Consider the following 13,002-nt stretch of genomic DNA (forward strand, 5'->3'; position numbering starts at 1 on the left):
TTTCCTTCTATTTTTTCAGTCTTTTGACTTTGTTTTATTTGTTCTTGTTGTCTTGAGAGATCATTGGTTTCTAATTGCTCGACTCTAGCCTTTAGGGACTGGTTATCGGCTATAATTTTTTGGTTTTCGGCTATAATCTTTTGGTATTCCTTTTCAATCTTGTCATTTCTGGTGTTCAATTTGCTTATCAGTTCATTTGATTTCTGAGCCTCACTTTCCAATTGCAAGATTCTACCTTTTAAACTGTTATTTTCTTGCCAGATCTCTTCCATTTTCCTCAGAATCTCAGTTTTGAACTCTTCCATAGCTTGTGAGGAGTTTTCCTTATTTGAGGAGGGTCCGGATGCTTGTTTGTTCTCCTCCTCTGTTTGCTCGGTTGTCTGGATTTTCTCTGTGTAAAAGCTGTCGAGTGTTAAAGACTTCTTCTTTTTGTTATTATTCTTTCTCTTCTGAACCTCCTGATGCTGATGCTGAGTAGCCATCATTAGCCCAGCAGCTTCTCAGCTTTATCCTCGGGCTCAGTGTCTGTTCCCAATCTATTGGCTCCTGAGGTCTGAATTCTGGTTTTTTCCAAGGTCAAGCCCCCTGGTGGGCCCCCTTGCTTGATCCTCTGCTGGAGGTTTCTTTACAAGTCTCAGGGCGCTGCTTCCACAGTCGTATACCCGTCTGCACTGGTTCCCCACTTAGGCTTAGTTCTGCCTCCACCCACGCCTCTACTCAGCCGGCACTCTGCGCGCCCAGCGTCCTGCTCCGGCGCGCGCGCTCAGATTTCGCGTGCTTTTTTTGACTTAATGGGGTCCTAAGTCTTGCTGCTGTCAGGAACAGGTCCCGGAGCTGCTGATGACTCGATGGGTGCCCCAAACTTGCTCTTTTTCTTTTTAGCTGGGTTCGGAGCTATAGGTGAGTGTGGAGGGGGTGGGGGTGGGGCGGTTGCTCAGCTCGCGATTGAGTGAGTGAGAGCCCTTTTTAGCCTGGAAATGTCTCGATTCCACGTACCTTCCACGCTGTGCCCTGTTGTGGGGTTCCTCCGTTCGTCTGGACTTGTTTTTATGTCCCCTTGAGGAGTTTTGTATGTTTCGGTCAGGAGAGGTTAAGAGCTGCTTCTTACTCTGCCGCCATCTTAACCCGGAAGCTCCCTGCCATAATTTTTTGATTGACAATCACATATACCTGAATTTCTATGTGTTGAGTTCATATAAAACGAGGATCTACTGTAAATGGAATTATAATATGTAATATGGAGTACAATATCATTAAAACCAACCAGAATGGTAATGTACAACAGAATATAATGGAAAGCACCAAAATACCCACTGAATACTGTCTAATCTTGGCTGTGAAGAAGAGAAGAGAAAATATTCTTTCCTCCCCTCATTAAAGAGGTTGGAGGGTGGGGACTGAGTATGGAACATGACTCAGGGGTTGCTTTGATTAGTTTTGTAGAACTTCTCTCTTTTCTTTTGTCTTTATCCTTTGTTTACAAGGAATAGATTGATAGTAGTGGAGAGGGATATATTTGGAAATGAAGATGATGTAAATGCATAAGTTATCTATTTGGAGAACCAGGGAGGGTTTAGTTGAAGAGCTGGTGCCTGGATTGAACCCTGAAGAAATAGGAGGTATTTTGAGAGTTGAAGATGCATATATTTCAAGCCCTTGGAAGATGGTTTGCACAAATGGAAGGTGGAGGGAGATGGAATCTTGAATTAAGAAAGAGCTACCTAGTAGTTTAGTTTGGGTGGAGCATAAAGTACATGAAGGGAAGTAGCATAAAATAAGGCTGGAGTTGTAGGTTAGAACCAAATCATGAAGGGTTTTAAATGCCAGGTAGAGAAGTTCATGTTTTAATCTAGAGTTAATAGGCAGTCACTAAATGGTATATTATTATGGCAGTTGTGTGGGGAAATAGATTGAGGTGAGACAAGAGACTAGAAACAGAGAGTACAATTAAGAGGTGATTAAAATACTCTAAGAAAAGGAGAGAGATGGTAAAGATCTGAACTGGATGATGATTGTATAAATATAAGGAAGGAGATGGATGAAAGAGATTTTGTGGCTATAGAATTGAAGAGAGTTGGGGAGGAAGGAAATTGAAGAGTTGAAGATTATTTCAGGGTTCCCAATATGCATTACTGGAAGAATGGTGGTACTCCCACCTGAAAAAAGGAAATTGAAAGAAGACTGGTTTAAGAGGAAGATGCTGAGTTCAATTATGGACATGTGGAGTATGAGCTACTTACTGATGGAGTGTCTAAATGGCCATGTCTAACAGACTATAGCACTAGAGTTTAGAAAAAATATAGGGAGTGAATATATGGATTTGGGAATCATTTTTATAAGGGAGGAATCAGAAAGAAGGAAGAGGAGGATTGAAGATAGAGCCTTGAGGTTGGGAGGTGATGGATGGTGATAACTAAAGCACACAGTCTGCAATCGGATTTATGGGTGTGAGGGTGGAAAACCAGGAGAGATTAGTGTAATAAAGGGAAAAGAATGTGAGAACATCCAGGAGGAGGAGGTGGTTAATAATGTCTGTCGTTCAATTGTTTTCAGTTGTATCTGACTCTTTGTGACCCTATTTGGGGTTTTCTTGACAAAGATACTGGAGTGGTTGGTCTTTTCTTCTTCCGCTCATTTTATAGATGAGGAAACTGAAGCCACAGAGTTAAATAACTTGCCCTGAGTCACACAGCTAATAAATATCTGAGGTCAAATTTGAACTCAAGAAGATGAGTCTTCCAAATTCCAGGCCAGGGACTCTATTCACTGTGCCACCTAGATGCATTAATATTGTCTACAGAAAGGTTAAAAAAAAGATAAAGTCTGAGAAAAAGACCATTAGGGTTAGAAGTTAACACATCACTGATAATCTTTGAGACAATAATTTCAGTAAAGTGCTTAGATAGGAAACCAGATTGCAAAGGGTTAGAAAAGTGAGTGACTCATGGGAAAGGACAGGTAGGCAGAATTGATAATTCTTCCTAGAAGTCTGGCAGTCCAAAAGAAGAGGGATAAAATACGATGGCTTGAGGAGATGTTAGGGTCAAATTAAGTGTGTTTTTGCTTGCTTGCTTGTTTATTGTTAAGAATGGGAACAACCTGGATATATTTATAGGCATCAAGGAAGGAGTCAAGGAGGATGATGGGATGACTCAGGATTGAGGAATGGAAGGACATGAATAATAGAACAAAAAGGAAAGATTTATCTGAGCCCAAGAAACAGTGGCATTCTCTGGGAAAGTAGGAGAAATGCCTATCATTTAATTGCCATTGGTAAGTATTGTTCTTTGCTAAGGGAAATGGAAATGGAAGATAATTATAGGAACTTTTGAATCAAATTTATTATGCAATTTATGGTAATAGTATTAATAATAATAGCTAGTCTTTATGTAGTGTTTTAAGGTTTACAGAGCTCTTTACATATATTATCTCATTTGATACTTACAACAACCCTGTGAGAAAGGTGCTATTATTATCCCCATTTTACAGATAAGGAAACTGAAGTTGACAGAGATTAAGTGACAGAGCTAATGAAGTCCTGTTTGAGGCAGGATTTGAACTTGAGCCTTCTTGATTCCAAGTCTAACACTATCCATTGTGCCCCATGGCTATGACATTAATATCATTCAAGCAACAATTAAATGACAGTAAGTGCATGATTTAAAATGCCTAGTAAGATATAAAGTGGCTATTAAGAAATGCAATGTGGGGGCAGCTAGGTGGTAGAATGGATAGAGCACCAGGTATGGGGTCAAGAGGACCTGGATTTGAACTTCATAGTTGTGTGTCCCTGGGTATGTCTCTTAAACCTGTTTGCCTAGCCCTTACCTTTGTGTCCTGTGAGTTGTTAGTAAGACAGAAAGTAAAGAGGACACACACACACACACACACACACACACACACACACACACACACACAGAAAACCCCAAAAAGAAACAGAGACACAGAGAAAAAACAAAAAGAAACAGAGACACAGACACAGAAAGTTAGAGACAGAAACAGAGAGAAAGAGTAAGACAGACAGAGACAAAAACAGAGTCAAAAACAGAGAGAAAGAGAGACAGAGAGTTGGGGAGGGAGAGAAGAAGAGGAGGAGGAGGAAGAGGAATAGGAAAAAGAAGAAGAGAAGACAGACAGATGAGAGAGAGAGAGAGAGAGAGAGAGAGAGAGAGAGAGAGAGAGAGAGGTAGTGTTAAAGAGTTCTAGATTTGGTATCAGAGGATCTGGGTTCAAATTCAACCTCCATTAACTTGTAATCTTGGTAAATCTCTTTATCTTTCAGTGCCTCAGTTTCCTTCTTTGTCAAATGGGGAGGTAGAACCAGTCTATTGTCAAGGTCATTTCTAGCTCTAAATTAATGATGGTATGATTTTTAAAACTGTAGAGGAGTGCATCTATATTTTGTTCTCTTGTAGTACTGTTTATTGTCAGCAGAGGGCACTGTTAGCAAAGCAAAATTGAAATAGAAACTGCAGGAAGAAGGAGCTAGTTTAGGAATTGTACTCTGTTGTTTTTGCATGGAATTAAATAGATTTCTTATCTCCTACTTCACACACCATATTTTTAAACCTATTTCAAACACAGTTTAAAATAGTTCTAATAGGGGGCAGCTGGGTAGCTCAGTGAATTGAGAGTCAGGCCTAGAGATGGGAGGTCCTAGGTTCAAATCCAGCCTCAGACACTTCCTAGCTGTGTGACCCTGGGCAAGTCACTTGACCCCCATTGCCCGCCCTTACCACTCTTCCACCTAGGAGCCAATACACAGAAGCTAAGAGTTTAAAAAAATAGTTCTAATACTTAAAATATTCATGAAAAAATTATTTATTTACAATAAATACTCAGAAGGAGCATCTGAATTCAAATCCGAACCTTCTTCAAATATTTACCAGCTATATATGACCCTGGACAAGTCATTTAAATTCATTCTCTGTTTCCTCTTTGGCAAAACAGGGATAATAATAAGAGCACCTGATTTACAGGGTTTGGGTGAGGACCAAATGAGATAACATGTATAAAGTGCTTTATCATTCTTAAAGGTTGGCACGGTGGATACTGGAGTCAGGAAGACTCATCTTCCTGAGTTCAAATCTACCCTTAGACAGGTTACTGTGTGACCCAGGACAAGTCATTTAACCCTGTTTGCCTCTGTTTCCTCATCTGAAATATGAGCTGGAGAAAGAAACGGCAAACCACTCCAGTATCTTTGCCAAGAAAACTCCAAATGGGTCAGACACAAATAAACAACAACAACAAAAAACTCTTAAAGTACTACATAAATGCTAGCAATAATTATTTTTAGGTAATTACATGGTTTTTCATCATAGAATATTTTGGCTTGCAAAGAACTAAAATTGAGGATTTCCCAAAGGCTCCCGGGAGAGGTGAATGGCGGACACCAGAAGGGGGGAACAGATGTCAAACTCATGCCTGCAACACTGTCAAGTACAGGACAGAACCAGATTAAAATGTAATTGGGTCTGAGGGACTTATGACAAAGAATGCTATCCACCTCCATTTAATAATATTTGTTTTTTAGAAAAGTTAACATGGTTACATGATTCATGCTCTTACTTTCCCCTTCACCCCTCAACCTCTCCCCCATAGCCAATGTGCATTTCTACTGGTTTTAACATGTGTCAAGACCTATTTCCAAATTGTTGATAGTTGCATTGGTGTGTTAGTTTGGAGTCTACATCCCCAATCATGTCTGCCTCAACCCATGTGTTCAAGCAGTTGCTTTTCTTCTATGTTTCCACTCCTGCAGTTCTTCCTCTGAATGTGGGTAGCGTTCTTTACCATAAATCCCACAGAATTGTCCTGGGTCATTGCATTGCTGCTAGTACAGAAGTCCATTCTATTCTACATTCTATTTTACCACAGTGTATTGGTCTCTGTGTACAATGTTCTTCTGGCTCTGCTCCTTTTGCTCTGCATCAGTTCCTGGAGGTCTTTCCAGTTCACATGGGATTCCTCCAGTTTATTATTCCTTTGAGCGCAATAGTATTCCATCACTAGCATATACCACAATTTGTTCAGCCAATTGAAGGGCAGACCCTCATTTTCCAGTTTTTTGCTACCACAAAAAGCGCAGCTATAAATATTTTCATGCAAGTCTGTTTATTTATGATCTCTTTGGGGGTATAAACCCAACAATGGTATGGCTGGATCAAAGGGAAGGCATTCTTTTATAGCCTTTTAAGCATAGTTCCAAATTGCTTTCCAGAATGGTTGGATCAGTTCACAGCTCCACCAGCAATGCATTAATGTCCCAATTTTGCCACATCCCCTCCAACATTCATTACTCTCCCCTTCTATCATTTTAGCCAATCTGCTAGGTATGAGGTGATACCTCAGAGTTGTTTTGATTTGCATTTCTCTAATTATTAGAGATTTAGAACACTTTCTCATGTGCTTATTGATACTTTTGATTTCTTTACCTGAAAATTGCCTATTCAAGTCCCTTGCTCATTTATCAATTGGGGAATAGCTTGATTTTTTATACAATTGATTTAACTCCTTGTATATTTGAGTAATTAGACCCCTGTCAGAGTTTTTTTGTTAGAAAGATTTTTTTCCCAATTTGTTGTTTCCCTTCTGATTTTGGCTGCATTGTTTTTGTTTGAACAAAAGCTTTTTAATTTAATACAATCAAAATCATTTATTTTACATTTTGTAATTTTCTCTAACTCTTGCTTGGTTTTAAAATCTTTCCTTTCCCAGAAATCTGACAGGTATGCTATTCTGTGTTCACTTAACTTATTTAGAGTTTCCCTCTTTATATTCAAGTCATTCACCCATTCTGAATTTATCTTGGTGTAGGGTGTGAGATGTTGATCTAAACCTAATCTCTCCCATATTGTTTTCCAAATTTCCCAGCAGTTTTTGTCAAATAGTGGATTCATGTCCCAAAAGTTGGGCTCTTTGGGTCTATTATACACTGTCTTGCTGATGTCACTTACCCCAAGTCTATTCCACTGATCCTCCCTTCTGTCTCTTAGCCAGTACCGTTTTGATGACTGCTGCTTTAATATCTGATACTGCTAGCCCCCCTTCCTTCACATTTTTTTTCATTATTTCCCTTAATATTCTTGATCTTTTGTTATTCCAAATGAACTTTGTTATAGTTTTTCCTAATTCAGTAAAAAAGTTTTTTGGTAGTTTGATAGGTATGGCTCTAAATAGGTAAATTAATTTGGGTAGAATGGTCATTTTTATTATGTTAGCTCATCCTACCCATGAGCAATCGATGTTTTTCCAATTGTTTAGATCTGCTATCCACCTCCAGAGAGAGAACTGTTGGAGTAGAAATGCAGATGAAAACATATGATTTATTTGGGTATATGTTTTGGGGTTTTGGTTTTATATGATTATTCACTTATAAAAATGAATAATATGGAAATGTTTTGCATGATGTATAACTCAGAAAAAATTAAAAAATTAAAAAAAAGAATTGGGAAATGTTTAAGGAAATAAATAAAAATAAAAATAATTTAAAAATAATAAATGATAAAAAAAGAACATAAATAATGTTGTTTGTGGTTTTCTATCTATTGCCAGCAAGGATCCATTTCTCTTTGAGTTTGACGTCACAGCTAGAGAATGGAGGAGCTGTAATTGAGATCACAAAAACCTGTTCTCATTTTTCACTTCAGATATTTATTAGCCATGTGACCCCAGGCAAGTCTTTTAACCTTTCTAAACCTCAGTTTATTCATTGTAAAATGAGGGGGCCGGACCTTTATAATCTCTTCTAGCTCTAAAACTAGGGCCCTCTGCTTATTCCTGCTTCATCATTCTGCCGTTCCTCTGACCTATTTTAATTTGTTATCATTCTATTCAATCAAATTTGTGCCTACTATGTACCAGATGCTCGGGATTCAGAGGTGAAAAAAAAAATTAAAATCCGTACCCTCAAGGGGCTGGCAGTCAAATGAGAGTGGGGTAGGAATGCCAGGTAGAGAGTTATAATACCAAAGGAGAGATCAGAGATCTTCTAGCAATTTTTGAGTGGGGAATACTGTAATTACTTTAAGCTGGGTACAGGAACAGGGAAGATCTGGGAAGGGGTAGTATCTTGGAAGAAGAGGTATCTGACTATCTGATCTGGACGTTGAAGGAAGAGAAAGATTTCGTTAGGTGGAGAGAAGACAGGAAGTCCTTAAAACTTAAAAAGCAAAAAGTGTGGAAATCAAGTCTCCAAAGAGACCAGAGGAGTGTACCAATGACCATTTGGTAAGGATAAATAACACGAATACATGTTGTTATAATTAATAGGAGGATATATATTAAAGCAAAGAGTCCACGCGGAGCGAGGGCGCTGGCTTCTGGGAAATGTGGGCATTTAGAACTTTCAAACGGGCAGATTCTCTGAAAGCGTTTAATTATCCTAATGCATCCACGTTGTTTTCAGATAAGCATGCATGGAAACCTAGAGCAGCCTTTGGGAGAGATGGCTCCTTGCACTAATGGGGAGAAACTGCTGAAGTCATGAGGCTGCTTCAGGCAGAGACCTCATGTGAGTCATATGAAAACTCTAGCATTACTGACCTCTGACAAAAGAGGAGTGAGCAAAGAGCAGAGAGGAAGAAGGGAAGAATTACCGGGCCATTTCCCAGCCCCCTCACCTCGCTGATTATGGGTCAAGAGCTGTGCTCAAATGCTCTCCAGCCAGCATGCAGCTGTTATCGGTCAGAGGGAGGAGATGCCCGCAGCTGCCCAAGGAGTCAGCCTGTGGCAGTGGATTCTGCATTAGAGGTATTTGTTCTCCCAGCCAGTAGCATCTTTCTCAAAACGAAAACAAAAACAAAAACAAAAAAATCCAATTGACAAAATGAGCAGCCATTAGTTTTACGCTCTGTGGATAAAACTGAATTTTCTGCGGTGGGTCTGAACGGACATAGAAGATTTGTGGCTGTGGGTTGTTTTGTTTTGTTTTAATAAGATGAGTATGTTTTTGTAAAGTGAGCAAAGTACTAATCCCATGCTTTTGGCAGGACTGGGGAAGGAAGGGGGTTGTGCTGAGCTCTCTTGATATGAATTATAAGGAAGACTTCTTACTCTCTTTAAATCTCTGAATGAACGGATTACTGTAGCAAACTGCAGAAAAAGAAAGTCAGAGTTAGTGAATTAGAATTTGATAGAACCTTGTAAGAATGAGAAATATTGGTTATTCATTCCCTGGGGGACACCTAAGTTTAGAAGAATTGACTAGGCATGACTGGCCTGTTTGGGGAAGGCGAGAGTGAAATAGGGAAGGCATCCATCATCATGCCTGAGATGACCTTAAGTGCCAAGGACGTATTTTTAAAATGAAGGCTCTTCCTTAAATAAAAGCTTTGGTGTTTTGGCAGCTGCCATCATAGGCTTTTAGGTATCTGGCTGTCAGGAGAGATTAAGCTTTGAGGAGGTTTTCTCAGCCACTTGAAGTGAAAAGTCAGGCAAGCAAAAAGAAGGAAAATGTCATAACCTCTGGATTCTTGCCTTGCATTCTCCTTTCTCTATGTTCCTTTCAGCTAACAGACCTGAGAAGAGCATCACGCTCCATGACATCACTGTACCCCAAGGAATCACACGCTTCCCAGGCCCGGAAATTGAGGAGCAAAAGGCCAAGGAGCAACAGTGATTCTTTCCAAGAAAAGGACCTTGAACAAAGTTTTCCATGGGTGAGTGAGCTCTTGAGTCAATCATAGTGAATTTAGTGTAGTTTTGTTTAGGGAGGCTGGCCATTACTTGCAGGATGATTATTGGGCATTGCCCCAAAGCTCAGGTGGGCAATTGCTATCTAATTTCTCTGGGAAAATGTCAGAATTAATTGTCTTTCCTTCCCTTCCTTGTTCAAAACAGAGGAAGAGCCTTCCTTTTGGAGCTGCCTCATCATACTTGAATTTGGAAAAACTAGGTGAAGGCACTTATGCCACAGTCTATAAGGGGATCAGCCGGTGAGTGACTACTATCAGTATTTATGAAGCAGGGTACAGCAGCAAAGTAAGTCAAAGCGGTTGGCTCAAGAAGCTCACTTTATTTAGTGTCTGATAGGGATGCTGTGCTTAAGAGGCTCCTGTTTATTATTTAAAGAACTCTTGTCCCAAGTCCTTAAACCCAAAAGAAATCAATTCCTCTCCATCCATATCAACCCAGAAAAACATGTTTATCAGCCTGACTTTCCCTTGGCAAAAAAAAAGAAGTCTTATTTGAGGGAAGTTGTATAGAATGTGGATTTCCTCTGGCTGGCACCGGATCTTGGCTCCCCATTTCTGGGCATGAATGTGAGTTGGTATTGGCAAAAGCCATAAAATCAGAGAACCAGAAACTTCAATCTGGAAGGACCCTAAGGAACCATTCATCTAGTCTAGTTTTACAAATAAGGAAACTGAAACTCAGAGAGATAAATTTTGATTTGGTCAACATCTCACAGGTCCTCTGACTACAAATCCAGGGCTCCTAAATCTCCACCCCATAATCACAGTAATAGACACCCTTGATTGCATTCTTCACATAAATGCTTCATTTGTTCCACTTTGCATACATAGATATGACCTAAGTATATTTCAGTGCACAGAGCTTCTACAGAAAGATTATAAAGTGTAATGCTGTCTACCTAGGATCTAGATGCTGTTTTTTATGATATTTTATTATGTGTCTGTCTAAAAAGCCATGAGATATTAAATTCCAAATGATTTGTTGATGCCTTCCCCCCCAGATAATTAAAAACTCCTTTAAAATAAGGAAAAATTATAGTCCATATTTTAGTGAAACATTAATTAAAATTTTAATGTAAAAATATATATTGCTAGATGTCACATTGTTTTTATTTAGTCTTTATGTTAGTTATGCACTTTTATGAAACAGCAATTTCAGAAACATCTAGGTTTAATTATGTTGCATAGATGTAAGAGAGTGAAATTTATCAGAACCATTTTCTGATAAATTGGAAACCAAATCTGGGGTCAAATTTGAAGTCTGGAAATAAACTTTTTTTCATATAAGGGACTAATGATGATCTTTGAATTAAGTATGTGCCTCTCCCTCCCACTGTTGCAGGATAAATGGTCAACTCGTGGCTTTAAAAGTCATCAGCATGAATATTGAGGAAGGAGTACCCTTCACAGCCATTCGAGAAGGTAAGAAATAAGAAAACATCTGACAGAAAGACACCTATTTTAAAGTTTTTATGGGGTTAAAATAATTCAATAAAATAACTGCTTTTTAACATTTCATATTCAATATTTCCAAAGTGACTACACTTCCTTTTCCTGCCCTGCATCTCCTTCAACCTTCTTGAATAAGATGTATTTGTATTGTGTTTTATTGATTGCGAATAAGGAAAATAAGGTACTGAAGGACTGTATCCCTTGATCAATATTATTCAAATCAATAATTATTACTTGAATATCTATTATGTGCCTTACACTGTGTTAGGCAGTATGGCTTTTTTATGACACTAGAAAATATAAGTAATAATGGAAATTTATACATCCATGTTTTGTTTATTGTTGCTAGCTGAATGTATATGTGTATGTATATATGTAAATATAACAGATATATAGCTATCTATCTATAGCTCTATGTAAACCCTATTTGGCAATACCTAGGTGAACATAAATGTTCACTTTTTAATCTGGCTTTAAAGCATGATGAAAAGATACCTTCATAGTCCCAACTTTTAATTGAATTACTAGCCTTCTAGCCATTCTACCTCTTAGTGTGAGTTGTGTCTGAGAATAATTACATTTTGCTACCTACTAGCATGTATTAGCTAGGTAGCTTTTATAAAATTCTTTGAAAGGAAGCAATATTTTCATTTTTGTACTTCTAGCTTCCTTCATCCTCTCCTTTTCCTCCTCGGTAGCAGGTTGTTTGCCACTGAGACAAGTGATGGTTCATAATTTTTTTTTAAAACCCATTACCAAGATGCTATTGATGTGCTGAAAATAAATGAACAAAAATAAATGCACTCTATTTATATAACCTATCGTAACACTTTATTTCCCATTTAGATAGGAAGAAAAATGATAATGGTCTTGGTGTCTTTTTGAATTGGAAACCATAGAGAAAGCTTACCATGGAATTATCACCATCTCTGTTCTGTATTTACCATTCTCCTCTTTTAGTCCAAACTATGTACAAAGAATCATATAAGTAAAATTATTTAGAAAGTAGGTTTGTAGTAGGGATGTACTGTTAAATATTGGCCAACATGTATGGCAGGACACATTTGTGAGTTTCATCTGTATTAACATTTTTTCCATCATTTTCTTTATTCTAGATCAGTGGTTCCCAAACTTTTTTGGCCTGCCACCCCCTTTCCAGAAAAAATATTACTTAGCACCCCTGGAAATTAATTTTTTAAAATTTAATAGCAATTAATAGGAAAGATAAATGTACTTGTGGCCATCACCGCCCTCCTAGATTGCTGCAGCACCCACCAGGGGGCGGTGGCGCCCACTTTGGGAATCACTGTTCTAGATGATCAACAAAACAATTTATTAAGCCTGAATTTGTAGGTTTGCTAAATTTCAAGGTGTTAATGCCCATACTTAAAAATTTCAAGGTGTTAATGCCCATACTTAAAAATTAATAACCTGTTTGCTTCTGAACCAGTTCAATCTATCTCTAGCACCTTTCTGGTTGCCAGTCAAATTTGGTGCCATTTTCTAAATTCTATAAGAACACCTGAAATATAGTTAGGTTAGTGAAATCTTTGGGGTTTGGGGTGGGTGAAAGGAGGGATTTATGAATACCAGGTGAGGAAGCCCCCCCTCTACAAATGAAGACCTGCAACTATTGTCCAGGTTATCTATAAGTTAAAATTGCATTTCATCATTAAGGTTAAATGAGTTGGCTAGGATCACAATCAATTATTGATTAAGCATCTGTTTTGTGCCAGGCACTGTGATAATGATGATGATGATGATGATGATGATAATGATAATAATAATAGCTTTTAAAGTTTTCATAGTCTTTACAAATATCATTTCATTTAATCTTCATGACAACCCTAGA

At 38.3% G+C, this 13,002-nt stretch overlaps 1 protein-coding gene across 3 annotated transcripts in view; it reads left to right on the forward strand.

The window, feature by feature from the left end:
• The first annotated feature begins 8,634 nt into the window (after window positions 1-8,634).
• The window catches only part of CDK15 (cyclin dependent kinase 15), a 114,972-nt gene continuing 110,604 nt past the window's right edge, over window positions 8,635-13,002 (forward strand). For 2 of the 3 annotated variants that reach the window (XM_044667461.1, XM_044667463.1), the window contains exons 1-4: window positions 8,635-8,754; window positions 9,513-9,662; window positions 9,844-9,938; window positions 11,041-11,120. In XM_044667461.1, the coding sequence (XP_044523396.1) occupies window positions 8,635-8,754; window positions 9,513-9,662; window positions 9,844-9,938; window positions 11,041-11,120 (445 nt within the window). Of the gene's footprint in view, window positions 8,774-9,512; window positions 9,663-9,843; window positions 9,939-11,040; window positions 11,121-13,002 lie in introns of all 3 variants that reach the window. The other variant, XM_044667462.1, reaches the window with a different exon arrangement.

The sequence above is a fragment of the Gracilinanus agilis genome, chromosome 3, assembly GCF_016433145.1.
Source record: "Gracilinanus agilis isolate LMUSP501 chromosome 3, AgileGrace, whole genome shotgun sequence".
In the NCBI taxonomy this organism is placed as follows: domain Eukaryota; kingdom Metazoa; phylum Chordata; class Mammalia; order Didelphimorphia; family Didelphidae; genus Gracilinanus; species Gracilinanus agilis.